We start from the raw sequence: 25,031 nt of genomic DNA on the forward strand, positions 1-25,031 counted from the left end.
CTTCACACCCCAGCCTGCGGCGCAGTCAGGGCGGGCCCGGTGACCCTCCTGCAGGCCCCCAGCCGAAACCGCCTCATGCCCCGGCGCTGAGGAGCCGGGAGCAGGCGCCGGCCGCCGGCGTGGGGCTTTCCTCATCTGTCATCGGCCAGGATGGTGTGACACGCCTACCTCGCCACCCAGTGAATAGGACTGGTGACGTGCAGCCCCCTGTGGGAAGCCCCCGGGGCATGTCTGCAGCATTTTTACCCGGGCCCGTGGGATCCACACACGGGCACAAATCATGCATCCCAGGCACGGAATTATATCCTCTTTGGCTCATAAATGAGAGGAAATTCCAGGATCCATGCCCTGCGTCCCCGTGCCCAGCTCGGGGCAGAAACCAAGACGGTGACAATGACATCTCCTGCCCTCTGAGCACTCAGCGAGTCCCACATGCTGCCCCATACCCGAGGCGGGAGCCATCCCATCCCTACTGTTCCGAAGAGGAAACCGAGGCAGAGAGACAGGTGGGGTGCAGCCCGCTCTGGTGAACAACAGGGGGTTGTGGGCTTTGAGCCTGAGGGTCTGCAGGGCCCTCTGCGTGTGGCCACGCCCTAGAGGGCGCCCGGGAGGAAGGGACCGGCGGACATGCGGAGGCCAAGGGGCAGCCAGCCCCTGGACCCCGGGAACAGCCTGTGTGAGCTCGGAGAGGAGACGCTCCCGGCAGGTGGAAGACCCCCGCTCCTTGGGCCTGGGGTGCTCAGTGGGGTAGGAAGGCACACGCAGGGACCAGGACATCCTAGGCCCCCAAAGAGTGGGTTTTCCCTGGGGACCAGGGGCAGCACTGAAGGATTTTGCTCAGGTGGCGGAAAGACAAGTGTCCCGGGAGTGGCTGTGTGGGTAACAGCTCTTCCCTCCCACAAGCAACACCCCCACCCCAAATCCAGCAAGGAGCTGGTGGGGTGGGGGTCCCATGAGCCTCTTCTCTCCCCAACAAGGTGGAACCTGGGGCGCCCGGCCTGAAGACACAGCAGGAATGAACCTGCCCATTGACTCCCCCCCCGGGAGAGCGTCAAGCAGCGGCCTGCCCTCTGCCTGCCGGCCCCCCAAAGAGCCTCCCAGCCGAGGGCCACACCCCCCCCAAGGTCCCCAAGGGTTCCCCAAGGCCTGACACTTTCAGTCCATCTCGGTTGGAGGCCAGAACACCCACATCTGCCCTAATGCTGTCAGATGAGCCTCCCAGGAGAGAGGGGCTGCATCACAGTGGGGGGCTTCTGGGACCCTCGGGCAGAAATCACAGTGCAGGCCTGGCTCTGGGTGCCTTCCTGGGCTCCGTTATTCTCCAGGTGTCTGCCCCAACCCCCAGTTGCCTGGTGCCTGGCACGGATCCCCCCACAGAGTTCCAGCCCCCTGCACCATGCTCCCCCATCTGCAGTGGCTGTCAGGTCCCTGGGAGGCTGCCCTTGGCTCATGGGGACACTGAGGGTGGAGGCATCCCTTACCCAGAGGCCCGGGGTTCAGAGACTCCTGGCTTCCTCTTCTATGGCCTCACGTGGTTCCCAGGGCCGAGGGGTGGAGGCGTGCCTACACCCTGCGCCCATGGGGAGGAAAGGCTACGGATTCCCAGCTTAATGGGGGATTCTCACCCCTTGGCCTGGGCCTCAGCCTTCAGCCTTCAGGGTCACCAATGTGGTCTGAAGCCCAGGGACCAGGACCCCCACGGGCTTATGCTAATTTGCAATTTGCACATCCGTCTTAGAGCTGTGATCCGTAGGGCTGTGGGGGAACAATTCTCTCCCCTCCCCAGACCCTGCAGGAGGAACCCCTCTTTTGCTCTAAAGATGTGGGGTGTGCAGGAGAGCTTCCTGCCCCACCTGGAAACTTCTGGGCAGATGCTCAGGAGAGTCAAGAGAGGCAGAGCCAGCACCATGAACACCCATGGGCCTCAGGTAAGCACGGGGCCGGGCTCTCTGTCCCTGGTGGGTGGCTTGCTAACTGTTCCCACGGCAGCACCTGGAAAGGGATGTGCCCATCAGAGAGTGGCCCTGTGGGGACAGGTGCGCACACCTGTGGGAGGACCGGTTGTGGAGCATCCTCAGCCATGCTAGAGTCTATCTCGGGAACAGAGCATCCTCCTGCCCCATAACTTCCTGTTTGCTCACATGGCTGGTTGTGGCCAGTGACACTTTGGAGGAAGTGACAATGTGCCATGATGTGCCTCACGCGTCTCCACCCGCCCTATCATGCTTCTACCCTTGAACGAAGAGAACATCCCTGGGCCAGTGCGCTGGTCCCAGGAGGCAGATTCGAGAAGGAGCGGAGCCGCCACACTGAGCCGGCCTGCTCGGCCAAGCCCCAGCCAGCACGCGGGCCCCCGTTTACGCCTCTGAGCGGGGGGGCTGTTTGTCCCACAGTGTGTACGTTTCGCACACTGCTGTAACAAACTACCACAAGTCGGGTGGCTTACCACAGTTCTGGAGGCCTCAAGTCCAAAATCAGCGCCACTGGGCTAAAATCAAGGTGTCCGCAGGGCTGCCTCCTCCTGAGGTCCTGGGGAGATTCTGTTCCCTGCCTCCTCCAGCTTCTAGGGGCAGCTGGCCCTCCTCGGCTGTGGCCACGTCACCCCATCTCTGCCTCCGTGGCCACGTGGCCTTGTTTTCTGGGTGCCTGCCCCTAACCTCCCTCTGCCTCCTCTTCTAAGAATAATTGTGATTGCATGCAGGGCTCACGCGAGTAACCCAGGATGACCTCCCCACCGCTACGTCCTTCACACAATGCCATCTGCAAAAACTCTGTTTTCCAAATAAGCCCACACTCACAGGTCCCAGGGATGAGGACCTGGTCTACTTTGGAGGGGGTCATTCTCCCGCTGCCAAGTGCGGCAACAGCTTATGGGCAAGTACATATGTAACAACTCTTTTCGCCAAACCAAACCCGCTCTCTTTACTCACAATGTGCCCTGCGGTTTTTCCACTCAGTTCCACTTCTTACATAACCAACGTGGCTCTGACCCACTGAACTGATTTCGTGCCCACAAATGGGTCACCACCTGCAGTGTAGAAAGTTCTATCCCAACTTCCACACCTGCCAGGGTGGGGGACCCGAGCGAAACCGAGTGATTTAAAGCAAAGAGAGAAATGTGTTCTTTCTGCACAGCGAGGGTGGGCGGACTGACAGGCGCTCAGAAGGATACTCTCCACACACACACACACACACACACACACACACACTCGAGGACGTGGTCCCGGCCACCCTGCCTCATGGACGGTCCCCCCACCCCCCGCCACCCACGCAGCAGCCCGCACCCCAGAAGAGCTGTGATCCGCAGGGCTTTGGGGGAACCCAAGAAGCAGTGGGGCTCACCGGGTGGCTTGGGAAGGGGCTCTGGGCGAGAGGAAAGGAGTGCACGGTCCCAGGCGGCCCCAGCCTCTCCACCTGCAAGGATTCCCCGGGGCTTCCTCACCCTCCTCCCTGCACACCCCTGCCCCTGCCCCACATTCCAGCATGATCCTTCTCTTCCCGACAGCCCCACGCTGCGTCCACCAATCACCGCTCTGTCAGGGCATGCACTCACATCCTTACCAACACTGATAAAAGAGAGAAACAAGTGAGATCAGGGCCTGGAACTCTCCAACAGATGGTAGAGATTTTCAAGGTCACTGTAAAGCAAGGAAGACGCCAACACTTTTTTAGGGGCATAAAAACTTAGGTCTGGAGGGATCCAAGACATCATCTAGGCCCTGGACAGGGATTCTTAAGGCCTGGCCCTGGCCTCTGCGGAGCACTCAGCCCCCCGCACCAGCTGCATGCTGGATGCCTCTGCCTGGAAGCCCCCATGCAATTCATAATGGGAAAAGAGAACGCTGAGCCCTTTGTATCTGCTCCCACCCACCACTACGCTCACCTCTCCTTCTGCAACTCAGGCAGACCTCGGGTTTGCAACCATCGCTCAGCCGCTGGGTGACCTTGACCCAGAGACTTAACATCTCTGAGCCTCTGTCTCCTTTTCTGTAAAATAGGGAAGCCTACTTACCGGGCTGCAGGGAGATAAATCACAGGTTTTATGTGAAAGCGCCTGGCGCCCAGCCTGGCATGCGGTGGCCCTTGGCAAATGACGTCTGTCTTTCCCAGCTAGCCATGGCTTCGGTTTTCCACAGCTGTGGTCACAAATGACCCCACACTGGGGGCTTAAGCAGCGGAAAGCTATGTCCTCACTGTTCTGGAGGCTGAGGTCCTGAACCAAAGTGTGGGCGGGGCCACGCTCTCTCTGGAATCAGGGGGAGGGGGGCGGGGGGACCGCCCCTGCCCTCCAGCTCCTGTGTTGCTGGCCATCCTGCTTCTCGGCCTAAAGCTGCAGGACAGCCTTGTGTCTGTGTGTCTGTCTGCCTGTCTGCGTCTCTGCTCTCATTAGGACGCCTGTCACCGTGGATTGGACCCACCCTGCTCCACCACGACCCACCAACTAGTTACCTCTGCAACAGACCTACTTCCAAATAAAGTCCCATCCCAGGGTACCAGGTCCCAGGGTTAGGACTTCAGCATATCTCTTTGGGGACCTTGTTCAACCCGGAACACAGGCATTCCCGTTATCAGCAAAATCATCCACGGCCTCGGAGCGGCCGGCACAAAGCGTGGACATCTCCTGTTGTGTTCTCCCCTGCACTGTGGAGGACGTCCCTTCTCTCTGCCCCCTGCCTCCCTGTCCCCCCCATTTCTCTCCTGGTAGAGACCCTGCCCCACCCTCATTGGTCCTCCCCTCCCTGGTGGTTTCCCCTCCCTGCCAGACCCCCAGGGTTCCAGGACCGAGTGCCGACCCCGGGTGCTCCCCTGGCCTCCCAGACGGAGACCAAACTCCTCGCCCTGGAGCTGGACACCGGCCCCGCTGGGACCTCCCCAGACGCTGCAGGTCCGGCCTTCCCTCCCTCTTCCTCCCTGCACAGCCACTGGGCACCACCCACTTGCCCTGTTCACGCGCACTTGGGCCCTCACCACAGGGTCTGCAGGACCATCTGCACTGTGCACGCCCCGAGAAAGTGCTTCCAGGGCCCCCAAGCTATTAGCCAGGAGCTGGCTGCGGCGGGAGACCCCTGGACACCCTGGGGTCAGGCCAGGAGGGAGATGAATGTCCCATCAGTGCAACGGAGCAAAGAGTGTGTCCATGCTGGTGGCGAGGGCCCCCCGGGCGCTCAGTGCTGCGTGAGGTGCGGGACGCCGGGGGCTCGTCGGCATGGAGCTGGCAGGCTAGTGGGGCGACAAGGGGAGACAGGGCGACACTGAACGTGCAGGGCTGAAACGGCCAAGGAACACGGGTAGCCACCTCGGCCGTGGCTGAGCATGGGGTGCGAGAAGGCGGCTGCTGTGTCCGGGGGCCCAGGGGGGGCCTCCCCGAGGTGACACAGAAACTAAACTCTGCTGGCTTCGGAACAAGAGAGAAAAAGCTTCAGAGCAGGTGAGGGGGGGGCATGTCCAGCACAGGGATCAGCAGCTGTGAGGACCCTGAGGCCAGGAGGAGCCCAGAGCAACAGGAGGCTGTGGGAGGCCCAAGGGACGGCCTTAGCTGCGGGGCAGGGACCTCGGCAGCCCCCAGAGCCACCACCAGGGCACACCGGCCAGCGAGAAGGCTGGGCTGGGGGTGACCGTTGCTGCCGCCCCCGCGGCTGCACCCCACGACACGCCCGCTGCACCCCTCCCGGAGCACTCGCCCTCCCGGCCCGTGGGGAGGCCGTCCCGCGCTGAGCTCAACAGCGATTCATCTCCCTGCCTGACAAAACACAGCCCACACACCCATCCGCCTCCAGAGTCCATAAAGACAGACAAGCAAGCGATAGAAAAATAAGCAAAAAAGAGGGAACAGGAAATCCGCAGAAAGACAAGTGGCCCGGAAATGTAGAGAATGCTCTCAGCGCCCCAGTACCGGGGGGAGGTGACTCAAAACTGGGAGGAGCCCCTTCCTATTTGCTTGGCAAATGTGAACAGATGGACACTGTCCTGCGCTGGGCTAGGAGGGGACGGGGACAAGGGACTCATATGCCCCTTTCGGTAAAGGTACAATGCGGGACAGCCTCTGGGGAGAGCGGTTTGCCAGAAGATACTCCCATTTAGCAATTGCATTCCCGGACCATCTCCCATGGGTCTACCTGCGTGTGGGTGCAAAGGTGCACAGGTAAGCATCCTCACCTCCACCGGGTCCTGCAAATCTGATCACACGTGGGGCCAACGGGCCTGTGCGCCTCCGACGCAGGTCACAGGGCTTGCCAAAATGCTCGGCCCGAGCCCCCTCGCCAGTCACCGGGCCTTCCCTCTGTGTGAGTCAGGATGGGGCCCCATGCACCCCGTTCGGCCAGCCCAGCACAGGGCAGAGACAGACCCACTTGGGGTTCAATGAGCAAACCATCGAGCAAGAGAATGGGCGAACACAGACAGGCCATTGGGTGCTCCCCAGGAATCGTGGTGACATGGGTGCCACGTGGCAGGTCCTCCAGCCAACACCTATCTGTGCACTGGGGACACAAAAAGCACGCAGGTACAGTAGGGCTCGGGGGGGTGAAGAATGGAGAGTCACATGTAACATGCTCTGCGAGGGCCTGGCGCCTGGTCCCCACTCGTGGCAGGGCCACAGGACCCGCTGCAGAGCTGCTGACAGAACCGCTAAAATCAAGACCACACATGATTCACAGCAACCGACATGGGAGCAACCCCAGCGTCTACCACCAGGATAAACAAGATGTGGCGTGTCCGGGCAATGGGACGTTGTTCAGCCTCAAAGAGGACATGTGCCACAACATGGACGCCACGACATGGATGAACCCTCCACTTACACGAGGGACCCAAGAAGTCAAATCCACGGACAGAACCAGATGGTGGGGACCAGGGGCCGGGGCAGAGGTGGGGAGCTAGTGTCCCCTGGGGACGGGTTCGGTCTGGGAAGACGACAAAGTTCTGGGGACGGTTGGGGATCCCAGCACAACAGCATGAAGGCCCTAAATGCCACCGAACTGGACACGTAGAAATGGTTAAGATGGTAAATTCTGTGTTGGATGTGTTTTACCACAATTAAAACAAAATGTGCCAATAGACACTTTCTGTGCCGAAGGCAGAGAAACTGCAAAGCCCGAGGGAGAGGGGCTGCCCCTGATGTCCCTCGCCCACCGGAGTCCCCATGTCCGTGTCGTCTGAGCCGGGCTTACGACAGGGCCACCCTCTGAATCACGCTCACAGGGACAAAGGGAAGTGGAGGAAAGAATGTGAGCACATTTTCCAGCTCAGTGCAGCTAAGTTTATACCTCGGTGCCCGGAGCCGTGTCCTGGACCGTGCAACTTTCCCAAGTATGGCTGTGTTTCCCAGCTGAGGCCTCGGGGAACCCCAGGCCGCCCCGCTATTGTGTGGACGCTTTCCCAGGTCCTGGGAGCCATGGCCCTGGGTCACTACCCCCAAGCCGGCTCAGGCCTTTAGGGGCGAGCGGGTGCATGCTGGATTCTGAGGCAGAGGGGTGGCGGGGCCGTGATGGTGGTGGACAGGGTCGGTGGGAGTAGGGGGAGATGAAGGGCCTCCTGTGGAGTCCCTGGTTGAGGGAGGTGGGCAGGAAGGGCACAGATACGCCCACCTAAGGGGACAAGCACGCGCATCAACAGGGGGAAGGGATCAGGGGGAGCCAGCTGGAGGTCGCCCAGGGAGCAGACGCTGCCTGATCGAAGGGGGCAGGGGCAGCAGAAGGCAGGTCCCCCGGGGCAGGAGGAGGAACCCCCAAGAGCTTCGGCACGGCCTGGGCATGGACACTCACGAGGAGGCGACGGACACTGAGGTGGGGAGGGCCCGGGTCTCAGCCCCTCGGCCAAGCCCAGGAGTCCGTCCCTTGATCTGGCGATCCCGCTTCTGGATTGTGCCCAAAGGAAGGGAAAGCGAACAGATCTGGGCGCCCCCGTGTTCAGAGCAGCATGATTCACAACAGCCAAAAGCAGCCGAGTGTCCATCAACAGATGAACAGATCCGCACAGCGCGGTCCACCCAGCAGAATGTTACTCTCCACCTAGTGAAGGCAAGAGAGAATGGGTCCGACGAAGCACAGAAAACCCGCTCGGAGCCACCGCACGTAAGGTCAGGGGCAGACTCCACGGGGCAGTGTGCGGGGAGGAAGGCGTGGCATGCCACCCAAGGGTCCACGCAGAGGGAAGAGCGGGGAGAAAATACAGCAGTGGGGCCTGGGGGCGCTCCTGGGCGCTGGGAGGCCCGGACTGTTCCTTTCCTGTTCCTCCATCAGCTTTTGCAAAAACGCATGCGAGTCATTTCTGATCCTATTGTTCTGCCACCGTCCATCCTCCTGGGGATAATGAAGATAATAGATCGGCTCTAAGAAACACGAGTGAGGAGGAAACCTCTGGAAGAGCTTGAGGCCCCTCAGTGAGGTCCTTACTACCCGGATGCATGTGGGAGGAAGGAAAGAGCTGATGGTGGAGGTTAGCAAAGAGGGAGGTTCCGGCTGATCAGCTGGCGGGGGTCAGGGAGCATGCTGTGAGCACCAGGGTGTTCGAATCAGTGCAGGTGGGGCCTGGGTGTGTGAACGTGTCCTTCAAACCTCTTTTCTCACTGAAATGGTCGGGCGACACCTGAAGCCAGGCGGACACTGCTCCTCCAAGGGGATTCAACCTGGTTTCGAGCTCAGCTGACCGTCACCCCGGCCCCACCTGCCACCTTCTACACACCCCCATGCTCCCTGAGCCATCTGGGGGCGGGGCTGGGGCCTGAGGCTGGGGGACAGGCAGCCCTGACTCCCTCTGGCCAGGTGACCTCGGCTTCCTGCCTCCCCCCTACTCCTGAGGATTCTGGGAAAACTAACGGTGTCACAAACACCCCAGAGCTCAGAAGAAACAGGGGCTATAATCTTATGGAAGACCCGCGTGGCCCCGCCGGTCCAGGCCCCAGACGTGCCCTGCCGCTGATCACCAGCCCCTGTCCTCCTGCGCAAGACCACAGCCACCCGGGCCGGGTTCAGAGTGTCCCCCCTTGCAATTCATTTCCCTTCACCAGAAGCTCGTGGGCACCCAGGGAAACGGCCTTCGCCAAACACGGATGCGATTCAGGTCTATTTGTTCAAGCAGAGTCGAGTAATCGATATCTGAATAATTCAGCTTCCACAGATGACGCTACGGGGGAGGGCAGGTTAGACGCGTTTGGTATTCGGAGCGGATCCCCTTGCAGGTCTGTGCCCGGCAGATCTACTTGGAGGGTGATTTTGGGCGCTAGTAAAAGAACACTTGTCAATAGCGCGCTCAGGGTACCGGCTGGCCACGCCCTCCCCAGGGCTCCTCCTGACGCTCCTCTCCGCCACACGCTCCGGCCCACACATTCCGAATCTCCAAGTGTTGGGCCTGAGCGCCAAGGGGATCTATCACCTTGGACAGAGAACGGACAAGTGTCTGAGCGAGAGCTTCTGCTCACGGGCTCCCCGCAGGAAGTGACACCCACACCCCGGCACATTCCGCGGAGCTCCCCTCCCCACCCCAGCACCACGCTGCTCAGAGGGAGGACAGGGAGGGACCTAGCTCCTCCGCAGCAGTGCTGGGGAGGGATCCATGTTGGCCCAGGGGGCCGTGTCGCCTGCCAAAGCTGTCCTGTTGCTGCCACGGTGGCCAGTGACTGTCCCTACCCCCGCAAGCCACAGAGCTCGGCGGCTAGAGGCACTCCTCTCCAAATCGCTGTGGCCCCAGAGTCAGGCACGCTGTGGGAAATAAAAGGTTCTATTCCTGGCCTAATCCTCTTTCCCAGAACTGGGAAAGCCAGGGCCCGGCTGTCACCAGGGTCTCGGGACTGGCCTGAGACCCGTCCCCCGGGGTCCCTGGGTCTCGCTGGTCTCTGTGGCCCCGAAGCCCTGCCCCCACGCCTATCTGCTCCCCGGCCAGCCTCCCCACAGGACCACACCCCCAGGGGGCAGGGAACCCCGGGGGCCTTGTGCTGCTGCCCCACCAGCCCCCAGCCAGGCCCGGGCACCGAGGCCCCAGCAGCCCAGGCCGAGCCCGTTGCCGTGACTCTCCAGTTCCGACACACCGGGCACACGCCCCTGTCCCCGGGCTTCACGGATCGCACACACCGCCCCAGGACCTGAAGAGCCGCAGATTCGAGATGTGTAAAGCCTGAAAAGAAGCCACTTTGGCCATTCTTAGGTGCGCTGACCAAGACAGCAGGGCTGTGGCCAGGCTGCGGTGCGAGTCCTGCAGCACGGGAGGGAGGGCCTCCCCTGCACCCTGGCCTCGCTCCTGCCCAGCTGGAGGCAGGTGCCACCTCCCGCCCCGAGGACAGCGCCCCGTGCCTGAGCCAGCTTCAAGGGGTCCCTGGGCCCTCGGAGGAGGTCAACCCCACATGGCCCTCAAGGAACCCCAGTGGGGGGGGGGCGTGGAAAAGGCCAAGGAAGACAGCTCGGCAGCAGGAGGGGAGAACAGGCCCCGGCCTCGGCACTGGGAGCCCTTCGTCGCTCCCACCTCCCTCTCTCACCCACGGGGAGCTGCAAGCCTTCCCTGGCCCAGGCCATACCGGCTCTCGGGCTTTTCTCTTTTGCAAGGGATGTGACATCAACAGCCCCCGGATCTGGCCCTGAGTCATCGTCGGAATCACTGGCACACACTCGTGGACCCCACTAGCCCTATCAGAGTAGCCAGGAGTCTGTACTTTGCAGAACCGAGTCCCCCCGTTCTCTCTCTTCCTCCTCTCCTCTCTGACTCATCAGCTCCTCACATGGTCACTGAGCACCAGCTGCCAGCCAGGTGCCACGCAAGGTGTTGGACGACCACAGTGCTCGAGAGGCAGACGGGCTGTGGGGACAGCCATGTGCCCCGCACCTCACCCGGGGCCTAACCTGGGGCACGGACAGAAAGGAAGTTTCTCCAACACGCCCTCCACTCGCTCCTCTAGGGCTCTGTACCTGCCGCTGGACACCCTTCTCCCACTGCTTTGTCTGCGGGTACCTCTTTCAGGAAGCCTGCCAGGATTTCCCTCTCATTGCAGGTTCACCAACCACCTTCTCTCTGTCCCCAGAGCCTCCCCGAGAAGTGCTTTCTTATGGTGCGTTTTCATCATGCACTGTCTGCCTTTCTCTTAGGCCTGGAGGAAGAACTGAGACAGGGTCACCGCCAGCGCCCGGCCAGCAGATGGATGCACGCAAGTGAAACCAGCACCCCTTGCCACCCACCTCCCCCCACGGATGCCGGGTTGGTTGGCTGCGTGTTAGGTGTCGCTGTCCATGGGACCCAGGGTAGGGCCCCACCTTTGAGGCAGAGGGAAGGGCCTTCTGTGAAGGGGGTGTCCTTCCTGATGTCAGGCCCCCCCAGGGAGAGGCAGGTCCTCACAGAGGGAGGTTGGCAGGAGAGGTCCAGGGAGAAGCCTTCCTCCTTCCTGTGGGCCCATGCTGTGGCTGGGAGGAAGGCTGAGGCCGGGGCTTGCCACCCCCCCAAATCCAGAGCAAAGCCCTGCTGAGATCCCCACTGGGCCGCAGGGGTACCCCACAGAGTGAGGGGGAAAGAAGCATCCAAGCCCAGAGCAGGCCGTCCATGGGGGAGCAGCTCCCCAGGCCCCTGGGGTCCCCAGGGGCACAAGGGGCTCTCGGGACCCCACTTTCCAGCAAGATGTTCCTTCCAAGGTACCCAGCTTGGAGGCTGTGGGTCATATTTTATGAAAAACAATGATTTCTTTATAAGACCCTCTCGGAATGCTTCCCGCCCCCACCCCACGGCTCCAAGTGGTACCAGCAGCCGCTGGGCCCCAGCCCAGCGGCCGAGCAGCAGTAACCACTGCCCTCCGCAAGCTGGGGTGTGGACACACACACACCCTTGCACTGAGCACAGAGAAGGGTTGCAGGGGGCCACAGGGGGTCACAGAAGTCCTCGGGCGCCGGAAGCTGACCCCCATTTAATGCAGATTCCAGAAGGAGGGAGGTCGCTGTTCAGCAGAAGCCAGAATCTCGAAAGAGAATGCCTGAGTTCAAATGCCGGCTCTCCCGGACCCGCTGGGTACCCGGGGCAGCTTTCTCCCCCTCACCTGGCCTCTGTGTCTCCACCTGGAAAGGGCAGTGGCCAGGGCGCTCAATGACCAATACTTGCCCAGAGCTGCTGCGGCTGGGCCACGCTCGGCCACCTGCGAGCACCGCTTAGGAGAGCAGAACACTCAGGAACTCAGGAGGAGACACGTACCCTGGGACAGGCGGCATGTGGGGTCCTCCGAGAGCCAGGCAGGCCCATCTGAACCCCACCTCCCCCCCACCAAGCGTGTTAGCAGCCGGGTGACCTTGGGCACGGTGGCCTCCCGCGTGGGGGACGCGCGATGCACGGCGCTGGAGATAAGCCGGACAACTTCTCCACCGCGCCCCATGCTCCTGGATGCGCAGCAAATGGCAGCCATTGATTTTTATTAGAGGAATCAAGGCCTCCCCGAGCTCTGGGCCCGGGGGTGGGGGCGGGGCTCCCGGGGCCAGCACACACCCGGATATATTTAGCTCCCTGCCTCAGCGGGCCAGGGCCAGGCATTCCAGCCAAGGATGAGGACGCACAGTTTCCAGCCAGCTCTCAAGCCCCCTCCCCAGGACCCCGAAATCTGCTCCGGTGCCGCCCGCCCGCTTGTTTGTAGCGGGAGCCTGTGTTATCCTGAGCACACACGCACACACGCACACATCGGATGCCTGTGCCCGTAGCCTGCGGGCACCACCCACCGCCCTAGTTCCACTGTGAAAACGCGCCTCCCAAAATAGAGAATGCCATCCCTCGAGCCGGAGCTGGGGAGCCAGGCAGCCGCTCCCCAGGCAAGCCTCCTCGAGCACGATCCTGTCTCTGGCAGATCCGTAAAGTCAATCAGCAGGAAAAAATAAAACAGTGCAGCATGAGGAGGAAAGACAAAAGGGCCCATAGCCCTAGTGCATTTGGATATATTTTCTTCTAGGGGTTTTTTTCTGCAGGTTTTCTAGAAACAGGGTATAAAATGCCATGTCCCGTATCCTTCATTCACGGCCAGCAGCGATGCCCGAGGCCCACGGATCCTTCACGGTCATCTTAATGGCTACATACTCTTCCGCCTTTGTTAGCAGCTCCCCAAGACCCGGGGCTCCCCAAGACCCTATCAGGGGGTCACAGGGTCAAAGCCATTTCCGTAATAAGACTGAAATGTGATTTCCCCTCTCCACTTCCACCTGCTCCCGAGAGGCAAGTTCTGCAGAGGCTGGTGACACGTGGCATCACAGATGATTGAACCCAGGCCGGACGTGAGCCCCCAGCTGTCCCCTATTAGGCCGGACATTAACGAGATTTGCAAAACTGCAGAGCAATGCATCTCTGGTCACTAAAAATACGTTCACACACAGAGGGCTATGATCCAACAGATTAGCAAAGATCTTAGAGTGTCCTCCATTTTAATTTCTAACTCAGTCAATATCGATAAATACAATGCGCTCGGAAGCTCTTTGGGGCCCTCAACAATTCCGAGTTGGGGCCCTCAAGTCTGGGCGCTGCCGCTGCAGATGGATAGTGATCTACGTGCCCAGCGTCCCGGGGCCGGATGGTCATGGGGCAGACTGCACCAGCAGCCCTGCGGCAAGCGAGGCTCCGCATCTAAATCCGAGTCTGTGTTCCAGAGCCTTTGCAGAAAGATTTCCAGAGGCAGCAGTTCCTCCATCAAAAGGCAGGAATGTATTTAAGGCCCAAAGCGTGTGCCTGATTGCTCCCCTCAAGCTGGTACAAACCGATGCCCCAGTCAGCAGCCTGTGACAGCATCTAGCTCACGGGGCTGGGGTGTTTAAACTGAGTCGAGTTAAGAGTAACATTTGTTTCCTGGGAGAGGTCATTCTCTCAACCCCTTGGCCAGGCTGGAGGCCGCATGGGGAGAGGAAAAGGTGTGGGTCCCAGAAGTGGCATGCTCCAGAGGCTGCCTGCCGAATGCTGGGTGGGGGGGTGCCCTCCCATTGCAGGTGTGATCAGGTACAGGGTCTGGAGATGGGGAGCATCCCAGAGGGTCCAGGAGGCCCCGATGTGGTCACAGGCATCCCTGTGGGCTGGAGGCAGAGGGAGGCTGGACACACACAGAGGGGAGGCCTGGGGGAAGATGGACAGGGGAGGGATGTGGAGTCGCTGCCCCAGGGGCTGGAGGAGGCAAGGAGGGCATTCTCCCCAGAGCATCCAGAGCAGGTGGTCCTCGGGCCGAGAAGGGATTTGGGGTGGCAGGAGATGGGGGCCGAGGCAGGAAGGGGAGAGGCAGCGTGGGCGACAGGACAAAGCCTCACACGGCAGTCCTGGGCCTTTGCAGGGCCTGCCTTGGCCAGAGGGGACTAGAGGGTCTGAAGGGCAAGCAAGGCAGCACTAGTGCCAGGAAGCCCTGCCCGAGGATTCCAGGGGTGGCCTGCGGACTATTGGCGGTGGCACCCTCTGTCCCTCAGCACCGGGAGCCCCTGCCCACCCCGGGCTGCATCCCAGGCCCACGCTGCTCCCTACTCCCAACCCCCTCGGAGATAGGCAGGGAGGCGCCTAGCTGGATGTGTGGCTTCTTGCATACAGATCGCATTTCCTGATTTCTGCAGCGCCCTGGGGTGTGTGTAATTCTGCACCCCACAGCTACTCCCTGAGCACTTGGCAGGCCAGGCCTGGCTTCAGAGCTGCAGGTGGGCCTCTGGGTCAGACCCACAGAGGAGAAGTTGGATCAGAGGGCCCTGAAGGCCCGTGAGTGCGTCCGCTTGGACAGAGGAGCCCTGGGGCTGCAGCAGGGCAGCAGGCCCCCCACTAGCGTTCACATCGGGTCACCCACGCTGACTTCCCCTCCTCGCTGCCCGGCCCCACTTCTCCTGTGCGGCTCACCCACTCTGGCCACACCGGACAGTCCGCTGATTAGACTATGCCAGACCCCTCCCCACCCACTAGGGGGGACAGACTGTGCCAGACCCCTCCCCACCCAGCAGGGGGGAGGATCAGATGGTGCCAGACCCCTCCCCACTCACCAGGGGGGACAATCAGACTGTGCCAGAACCCCCTCCCCACTCCCCAAGGGAGATGATCAGACTATGGCAGACCTCCCTCCCCACTCACCAGGGGAGATGATCAGACTATGGCAGACTCCCTTCCCTACCCACCAGGGGAAGGGAAGGGAAGACTATGCTAGACCCCTCCCCACTCCCCAGATGCCAGATCCCTCCCCACCCACCAGGAAAGATGATCAGACTGTGCCAGCCCCCTCCCCACTCCCCAGGGGAGATGATCAGACTATGCCAGACCCCTCCCTGCTCCCCAGATGCCAGATCCCTCCCCACCCACCAGGGAAGATGATCAGACTATGCCAGACTCCCCTCCCCACTCCCCAAGGGAGATGATCAGACTATGTCAGACCCCTCCCCACTCCCCAGGGGAGATGATCAGACTATGCCAGACCCCTCCCCGCTCCCCAGATGCCAGACCCCTCCCCACCCACCAAGGAAGATGATCAGACTGTGCCAGCCCCCTCCCCACTCCCCAGGGGAGATGATCAGACTATGCCAGACCCCTCCCTGCTCCCCAGATGCCAGATCCCTCCCCACCCACCAGGGAAGATGATCAGACTATGCCAGACTCCCCTCCCCACTCCCCAAGGGAGATGATCAGACTATGTCAGACCCCTCCCCACTCCCCAGGGGAGATGATCAGACTATGCCAGACCCCTCCCCGCTCCCCAGATGCCAGACCCCTCCCCACCCACCAAGGAAGATGATCAGACTGTGCCAGCCCCCTCCCCACTCCCCAGGGGAGATGACCAGACTATGCCAGACCCCTCCCTGCTCCCCAGATGCCAGATCCCTCCCCACCCACCAGGGAAGATGATCAGACTATGCCAGACTCCCCTCCCCACTCCCCAAGGGAGATGATCAGACTATGTCAGACCCCTCCCCACTCCCCAGGGGAGATGATCAGACTATGCCAGACCCCTCCCCGCTCCCCAGATGCCAGACCCCTCCCCACCCACCAAGGAAGATGATCAGACTGTGCCAGCCCCCTCCCCACTCCCCAGGGGAGATGACCAGACTATGCCAGACCCCTCCCCACTCACTAGGGGGGACGATCAGACTATGCCAGACACTCCTCTCCACTCACCAGAGGGTGTCAGACTAGGCCCCCCAGAGCTGGAGAAATTCATGGCTCCAGACCCCACAGATGTGGGGAGCCTTTAAAACTGCACAGAGATTGCGGTTCAGGTGTGACGTGACCGCGAGAGAAAGGCTAACGGAGGTCCAAGAGGGTGACGTGAGTAGGGGTGATGTGGGTTTGGAACCCGGAGCTTGCCAGGCTCGAATCCTGGCTGGCGAGTTACCGGACACACCACAGATGTTCAGCCCCAGCTTCCTGAATAATCAGGAGTCGCGTTCGGAACATGTACCACTAGCACCCGCCCCACCCACCCCATGTGCTGTGCGCCCCGGCCAGGCGTCCGGAGCCTGGGGCATGTCCCCCTGCCCTGCGCGCGGAGAGCCCACGTTACGAGCCCGGAGGTTCTCAGTAAACATGGACCCCTCCTTGCCCCCCCTCCCTCAAAGGGCAGTCCTCCCTCGTTCCTTATTCATGAAGGTACTCCCCGAACCCCACCAGCAGCAGGAGGCCCTGGTGGCGTGCGTGCACAGATGTGACACAGCCTCACACCACTGAGGAGATCTGGAACAACCCTCACTGCAAAACGCTGCCGTCCGCCTGTCCCTGGGCCTCCCGACTCCAGACCCAGCTGCGGGGAAGGCAGGGAAGGTGGGCCATCTGTCTGAGCGTCAGGCAGCTGTGTAACAAATGGTCTCAGACATACAGGCCTAAAGCAGACGTAATCTGCGGGCGGCCAGTACCCAGCTCCCCCCACCATCCAAGGTGAGGTATTCGGGGAGGGGCAGCGCCTGATCCTGGGTCACACCACAGCCAGAGCCAGACCCTAGTCCCCAGCAGGAAACCCCAGCTCTGTCCACTGCCCCCAGCTCCGAGGAGGGCAGGCTGCATCAGAGGCAGTCTGAAATTCTAGTTAGAAGCTGGGAAGACTGAGGAGGAGGAATTCCAGGATCGGGGACAGGGAGGCAGATGGGCAACACAGCGAGAAAAGCGCAAGCACGGGTGTTTGGGCATCAGGAGCAAGGACAGCGTGTTGCACACAGGAGGTGCTCAATAAATAGTCGTCGAAAGACTCAAGGGGCATTCTGGAATGGCTTTGAGCCCTTGAGGGGCTGCTGAAGGCTGGGAACAGAGGTGGCCTCAACCCGGGCTGAGACTGGGAGTGGCAGCCGTCTCATCCCACCTCTAGGTCTCCTGGGGCAGATGGGGACAGGTGCTCACTGACCCCTCCGCACCACAAGCCCATATGTCCATCGCTTTGCAGCCCGAGGCCTCCCCAGCCCGGTGGACACTTGCTCGCCCCGCACAGAGCAGGGCGGCACTGTGCCCGCCCAGGACTGGCCCTCCGCCCTGGAGGTCAAAGACCCCAGCATCCCACTGGGGATGGTTCTGAGGAGCAGGCCCACTGCGACTGCCCACCCATGCAAATGCCCCCACTCTCCCCTCCTCCCCCATCTCACCCCGCATCCTCTCAACTCGTGCTTCCTGGGGGTGCTTCCCCGGCAATCCACCTGCATCCATGTCTTTGTCACTAGCGGAACCTGAACCCAGACCACGGCAGGGTACAGGGGTGGGGTCACCCTGAAGCATCTGCAACTCAAGTGGGGGCCATGGGGAAGGTCCTGGCCATTCCTCCTTCTTGAACTTCATGCCTGACTGCAGCACCAACTGGGACTTGGAGACATGGCGTCCCCGTAAGATGGTGGCTGCAGAAGTTCAAGGAGAAGCAGAGGGTTGGAAAGAGGCCTGGCTGGGAACCCTTAGCCCAAGATGATGGCAAACCCTGGGGGAGGCTGAGCACAAAGAGGTCCATCCTCCTTTCATCCCTTCACTGGGCAGATGCTCAGGGAGCACCTGTCACAGGCAGTGTGTGGGGGCTCTCCAGGAGAGCATCTTGAGGTCCGCCCTGAGTTTTGGAGGGTGTGGACGGCTGGGACAAAGCCTGCTCCACCTGCCTCCTGGGGCCATGCGTGCCCAGCGCCCTGCTTCCTGGGGCCATGCGTGCCCAGCGCCCTGCTTCCTGGGGCCATGCGTGCCCAGCGCCCTCGAGCGATCATAAGGAGCAGGAGGCAGTATCTCCACTCTACAGGTGGGGAAACTGAGGCAAAGAGCAATGATGCAATCCAGTTGCCAGGACACAAATAGCAGGTGACGCCTGGGACTGGAGCCCAGGTGAGCCTGACCCCAAAGCCACCACCGTACTTTCCAAGCCATCAGGACAGCCTCCCTCGTTGCTTAGAAATCTTCAGGCAAAGCAAACCGCACAGGAAACCCCCCAACACACCATTTTGGGACAGAACCTGCTTTGTATATGCCTGGCTTGCCCCTAGCCTAGAAGCCCACCGAGGGCAGAAGGCGCCCAGGACCAGCCCCGGCACCCAGTGGGGCTTGCTGTCGGCTGCATCCGGGTGAAAGTGAGCGCCACGGGATTCAGAGCACACCTTCCATGCTCCCCAGTCCTGCCCACAGACAAGGAGGACTCAGGTCTCCCGGCTCAGGCACCAGACAGACACTCACCAACGTGGCTTCCCTGGCAGGCTGCGGAGAAACTCCCTTATATCAGGGAGCCTCCACGTAAAGGGCGAGAGCTTCCTGCCACGAAATTGTCAGATGGGGGTCTATGTGGCAGAAAAGGATGATGGGAGGCCATAATTCCCTGAAATGCTGGCTTGGCCTCAAACCCAGAAAATCGCTCTGGGAACAGTGGAAGGAGACAGGGTCGTCAGAAGCGGATCACACCCCCGAGGATGGAGGTAGCCCCTGTCTTTACAGATGGGGACTCTGAGGCCCAGAGAGGGAGGACAGCCTGCCCCAGGTCACACAGCCGTCCGGGTGGGTGCGGCTGGGATTCCCGGAGCTCAGGCACCAGCAGTGGGGTGATTGCTGCCTTGCAGGGGAAATGGGCAGCTCTAGAAGACCTCGAGGACCTGGTGGAAGGGAGAGCTGGGGCCAGAGGGTCAAGGTTACAGAGAGGCATGCGGGCTTGACATGGTGAAACTGTCTCCCATGGTCGGAGCTGTCTGGAAGTGGACCCTGGGCTGTGTTATGACCCCACGCGGAAGCCCCTATAGAAGGCAGAGGAAAGAGCATGCCCTCGAGGCAGACAGAGCTGGGTGTGAGTCTGGCTCCCAGATGCCACACTGGGAAGATGCAAATATGTTTTACGGCCCAGGACAAAGCATTACCATGATGTCCCAAATGGTCAAGCCTTATCCATCCCACTCAGCCCCACACTACGAGGGGCCGTGAATCGCCCACGGAAGCCGGCTCATGCGGGCATGGGGGGGGGGCGGGATGGGGGCAGACCGACGGAACCCACCCGGCTGGGAAGATGAGCGTCTGGGCACACCGGGGTTCAAGTCCAGCTCTGCTGTTCACAGGTGGTGTGGCATGCTGCCAGGCAATGGACAGCCCGTTCTGGGCATCTGCTTCCCCCCTGCGAGTGGGGACACCCCAGCAGCCCTATGAAGTGCTGTGAGGGTTCAGGAGCATAGGCCAGGTGTGGGGCTCTGAGGGAGTGTCCCCTGAGCCGCGACTGCCATGACACTGAAGTAGGGTGCGGCCCGACACCCTAGAGACCTCGGGGATGGAAACATCCCCAAGTAAACAGAGACGCTCCGCTCAGGTTGCCATACCCTGCATCCTCGCAGCCTCGAGGCCCGCTGTTCGCAGCCCGTCTGGGCTGGCCCGCATCCGGCTGGTCCCCTCAGCAGCTCACAACGGGATCGTCTTCCGAAAATCGGCTGCTATCTGAGCACCACCCGTGCGCTCCTGTTGCAACTACTCTGCTTTTGCAAGCCTCTCCACGTGTCAGGACCTGCACCTTCAGTCCCCACGGAGACCCGGGGGGCGGGGCAGCCTCAGAAGCGCAGAGAGGTTCAGTGATCAAGAATGCTAGCAGGGGACAGAGCTGGAATGAGCTCAACAGACCCGATTCAGGGCAGGCCTTACCACGTCCTGCCAAGGCAGGTGCAGAGCAAGCCCCCAGGTTGGGGCAGAGGAGGGGCCAGCGTCCTGGAAGCTGCTGCCGTCAGCCACCGTGGCCGGTGCCAGGACAGACCCCGCCGTCTGGACCCCTTCCCACCCTCTCCTCTCATTACTCGGATGTGCCCATCTTCTCTGGCCAGCTCGCGGCTCTCCCACGCTCCAGAGGACGCTCTGGAGGGTCAGGGTGTCAGACAGGTGACTTCTCCATGAGTGAAGGTCATGCTCCCTTTTCTGGGACAGTAAGACTGGACTCGCCAAGAGTTCATCAAAGTCAGAGCTTGATTCCAGAAAATAGGCCATCTATCCCCAAACTACCTCATTGACAGAAACCATAAAGAATCAAAGGGTCTTGGGTGGTGGGTTAGGGAGTAACCGAGCTCAGGGATGCCCATGCTGAGCCAGGGAGTGCCAGCTGGGTCTTGGGCAACAACTGTCCTTTTCGGGAGCAGCAGAAGACAAATCACAGTCCCCTGCCTGTGGGAAGCTCCCGAGCCAAAGGACAGTGGCCCCTGCAGAACAGAAAGGTCTGGGCCTCCCACCGAGTCATGGACTTTCCACGAGCCCTCCTTAGACCCGGCAGCAATGCTTCCTCATTTTTACTGGATTTTTAATTGCAAGAGAGAAGCACGCAGCCCGAAGAAAATTCGGGAAAGTCGCAGAAAGAATAAAGATGCAGATGTGGGAAAAACCTCTTTCTCCTCTTTCCGCTAGAGAGGGAGACCACTGCTGACATCTGGATGTGCGTCCTTCCAGATTTGCCTCCTTTACTGCACTAGTAGACTCCAGATCACGCAGGACGTATGATTCTGCTGTCCGCTGTTTTCGGAGAGAAACCGGTTTGCTTGAGCATCGCTCCGCACATTAGAATCTCCTCACACACTGTTGGCCAGAATGCACCTCCCACTCCCCCGACCCTGAGAAGCTTCGGCAGGATGTGGACTGAGTCTGTTCCTGCTGGGCCCACGGCTCGCGGGCGGGAAGCACTTGGCCACTGAATGAGGGACTGCATGGCTGGCTGATACCCGTCACCCCCCCCACATTTGTCGTACTGACGTGAACATCTTTGGGGTGATGTCCTTGTCCGCCCTTGGGTTAGGTGAAGAGATGTGTCCTGTTCCAGAGACCCAGGGCTGTGCCAACCCGAGTAGGGGACGGGGGCTCAGGTCCCCGCTCTGTCACACTCTCTACTTGACCCTGGACAGTTGCTTTTCCTTCCCCGGGCCTCGGTTTCCCCTCTGTGCCTGTGAGTGGGTTTGGACGGCAGGATCTTCTAGGTCCCTTCCAGCTCTGGGATCCCAACTGGGCAGCTGTGACCACAAGACAGCTGAGCCAGACCCTGGGCTCTCCACCTGGCCCTGGCCCTGGCCCCGTTGTGGGCTGAATTATGCCCCCCTCCAAATTCACATGCTGAAGTCCTAACTGCTAGGACCTCAGACTGTGACTGTCTTTGGAGAGGGGGACTTTACAGAGTAATTAAGGTAAAACGAGGTCAGGCAGCTGGTCCTAATCCAATACGACTGGTGTCCTTACAGAAGAGGAAATTTGGACACAGACACGTACATAAGGAAAGCCCTGTGGACATAGAGAGAAGATGGCCATCTACAGGTCAAGGAGGAAGGCCGCACCTTGAACTTGGACTTCCAGGACGTGGCACCCATCGGGGGCAGGGCTGGCCCCGGAGCCCCTCCCAGCTCAGGTCCCCTTCCCTGCCCCACCTTGCCCATCGTGACTCCAGAGGCTGCTGCCACGTTATGAGGTCACCGCCACAGGCCTCATCTACTGGGCCCCATACGCATGAGCCGGGACTGCAGGCCGAGCTAAGGGCATTCCCTCCATACAGTGGGGAAACTGAGGCACAGGGAATCCATAGCGAGTGCACTGGATTTGGATCCAGGCCTGACACGGAATGCCACCTAAGACAATTCCCCCAGCCACCCGACATCAATGAGCCACAAAACAAGTAGGCACATATATGGGGCCCAGAGGCCACACCCGAGCCGTCCCCAAGGACGTGCACAATGGCCAGACACGAGAGCCAGGTGCCGGGCACAGGGACCACACTCTCCCCCACTGCAGGGTGGCCTGGGGATGCATCTGGGGCATGAGCCACAGGTGGACGTGCAGCAGACCCTCCAGCAGTTCCGAAGGGCTGAGCTAACGCAGGGAGGCTGAGGGGAGCGTGACCCTCCAGCAGTGACCGTCACAAGCCACTGAGGACCTACTATGTGTGCAGCTTCCCACTCAAATCTTGTCCTCTCCAGGCAAGGCGCGGTGCTGCTTTCATACCTCAGGAAGCCGAGCTCACAAAGGTGCCACCATTTGCCAAGATCACAATTTGCCACCAGGCAGACCTATGGGTCAAACCCCAGGCCCCTTGCTTGTTCGAATCATGACCCCCCCCCCACAGCCCCCAGTGCCCACATAGCCCTTCTCCCAGGACGACCACAAATGCCAGTGCTCCTTCCAGGGCTCCCCCTGATTACAGGGGGGACCGGAGGTAACAATTATGATCCCAGAAAGCCTGGAATTACCCTGTGTGCACCCTGCCATTATCCCCACCTGCCATTAGATAAATGTGTCTGGAGGTTCTGCCAGGTCTCAGGGTGCCCTGCTCCCCAGCCACCTCCAGGTAACAGGCTGGCCATTTCAGAAATCCTCTTCTAGAGAATTCTGCCTCCCGATGCCTGCCATTTGCTCTCAGCCACTCTCCCAGCGCCCACTGCCAGTGTGGTCCCTCCTTCCTGGGTTGGAGGGGGAGGAGACGATTTCCCCTGCGAGATGGGTCCCTGGAAACAGCCCTCCTAAACCGAGAGCAGGGAGCAAGCACTCACCAAATGCACACTACCCCCCCCACACACACCAGTCTGATTTTCCCCCAGCTTGTCCAGGCTTTTTTCTGCACCATGGCCAAGGGCCATACTGCAGTCTGTGGCCAAATAGGCTCAGAGGAAAGATCACAGGAGTCAGGGAGCACCCGGTTCGAATCCCCACCCCGCTGTGTGAGCTGAGCAAGTGACTCAAGCCTGGTGAGCCTTGGGCGCACCCTGAAAAATGGGGTGATGGCCCCTCCCTGCCAGGGAATGTACAGACCAACCCTCTGGGCTCAGCTAAGCGCCCGGCCACAGGAGACTCTCAAAACCGGGCTCCTCGCATCAGACTCTGCATGCCAAGGTCTCCCTGCTGTTGGTCTCAGTTTCTCTAAGCGCAATAAGCCCGGCTGGCTTGTGACGATGTGGGATTTTCCAGGGACCGCACAGAGGCTGTCAGATCCCGTGGGTGCGGCGGGAGGCAGCAGTGGGGATGCGCGGGGGGGGGGGGGGGTCGGAGAGATGCCGACTGGAGGGAGATGGGGCGGCCCGCACACACCTGCGGGCTCTGCGCCCCCAAATCTGCAGCGGGCGAGCCCAGGGCGCTGGGGGTCGGCCTGACGACACCCCCACCCCCCGCTCAGGCGGAGCGAGCGCCGCGCACGGGCGGCGCCCCCTGCCGCAAAGCCCCCAGTGTGATCACACCTCTCCGTAGCAGGGTCTGCGGCGGCCCTGCGCCCCTCGCCCGTACCGGTCGCCTTCTGCAACCTGCAGCGACCTGGGACCGGTGAGAAGCAAAAAAGTGGCGCCTTCCAGACAGCCCGGCGCAGCCACACTGGCCAGCGCGGGGGAAAGGGGGTCCCCAGACCGCTCTGCGGAGCTGCATGCGCCCCGGGCGCAGGGGCAGAGGGCTGCTGACAGGCCCTAGGGTTTGCAAGACCCTGGGGGTAAAAGTTGGGTGGAGCACTGGGTGATTTCCCCTGTGCTGCAGGTGCAGCCCCAGAATGCCTCCACAGCCCTTGCTGCGCCGCGATCCAGCTCGGGGACGCGCCGGTTCCCTTGGTCGCCACACTCACCTGCACTCATCTCAGCAGCAGCTGGGGGACGGGCTATCCGGCGCTGCGGCAGCCAGACGCTCCTGCCCGCAGGTGCCGCGCCCGTGCGATCGCCCGCCCGCCCGCCGATCAGCGGGCGCTGGGCAAGGTCCGCGCCCGCCCGCAGCGCCGCCGCAGCCCCCTGGAGCTCCGGCCCCGCCCCGCCGGCCCCGCCCCCGCCAACCCCGCCCCTGCGCGCCGCTCCGCCCCGCCCCGCCCTCGCCGCGCCGCGGGCGGGACGCACCCTGGGAAGTGTAGGCGCAGCACCCCCGCCGCTCCGCCTTTGCGGCCCAGCCGCCGAATGGACAGACTACAAGTCCCGGCAGGCCGCGCGCCCCGCGCACGCGCAGGCAGGAGACGCCGCTGTGGCCTCTCGCAGCCTCCGGCAGGTCTCTGCGGGGTTACCCTCGCGGCCTGGCTGGCGGCCTGGCTGGCGGCCTGGCTGGCGCCGGCTCTCGACAACCCGGAGTGGTGCGGAGGGAGGCCCAGCGGCAGAAGCTTGGTGCAGTTCTTCTTGAGTCGTGGAGCTGCAAGGGCCCCGAAGACCTTCTGGGCCAACCCACCACCTTCCCTAGTTTGCAGACAGGGAAACTGAGGCTGGGCGGGGCGCGGGCTGGGATTCCGGCGCCGAGCTCCGGACTCCAGGTCTAGAACAGAGCACCGCCGGCTTCTGGCCCGCTGCACTGGCTGGCGCCCGAGGAGGGGCGTGCGTCCTACCCCATGGCAGTCCGGGGCCCCGGCCCCTCGCTGTCACCGACTGCCCTCTGTGATGTCAGGCGCCTAGCACAGGGTGGGGTCCTGATACAGGAGAGGGAAAGAGTAGGGGTGGGCGTCAGGAAATCAGGGGGAGCAGGCGGAACCCGCCTGGTAGTGACAAAAGGGGACTTTGGGGTGCAGGCTGGACTGGGGGAACATTCAGGAGGCAGAGTCTCAGAACCTGGCACTGCGGGGAGAGGTCGCAGGAAGACACTTGGCTTGGGCCAAGGCTTTTGGGAGATGCTGACGAGAGGAGGGCTGACCGCTGGAAATGTGGACTCTAAATGGAAAACGGATGCAGGAGCAGATACTCTAATCTGGTCCTCAGCAGCAT

At 61.5% G+C, this 25,031-nt stretch overlaps 1 protein-coding gene across 1 annotated transcript in view; it reads right to left on the reverse strand.

The window, feature by feature from the left end:
• Nucleotides 1–24,034, reverse strand: part of ABLIM2 (actin binding LIM protein family member 2) — a 146,453-nt gene extending 122,419 nt beyond the window's left edge. Inside the window, exon 1 of the mRNA XM_088021245.1 lies at nucleotides 23,924–24,034. Coding sequence (XP_087877371.1) covers nucleotides 23,924–23,933 — 10 coding nt within the window. The 5' untranslated portion in view covers nucleotides 23,934–24,034. The remainder of the gene's footprint in view (nucleotides 1–23,923) is intronic.
• Between the last annotated feature and the right edge of the window lie 997 nt (nucleotides 24,035–25,031).

The sequence above is a fragment of the Eumetopias jubatus genome, unplaced genomic scaffold (assembly GCF_037043125.1).
Source record: "Eumetopias jubatus isolate StellerSeaLion01/CBP00866 unplaced genomic scaffold, mEumJub1_p1.0 scaffold_2, whole genome shotgun sequence".
NCBI classification, from domain to species: Eukaryota; Metazoa; Chordata; class Mammalia; order Carnivora; family Otariidae; genus Eumetopias; species Eumetopias jubatus.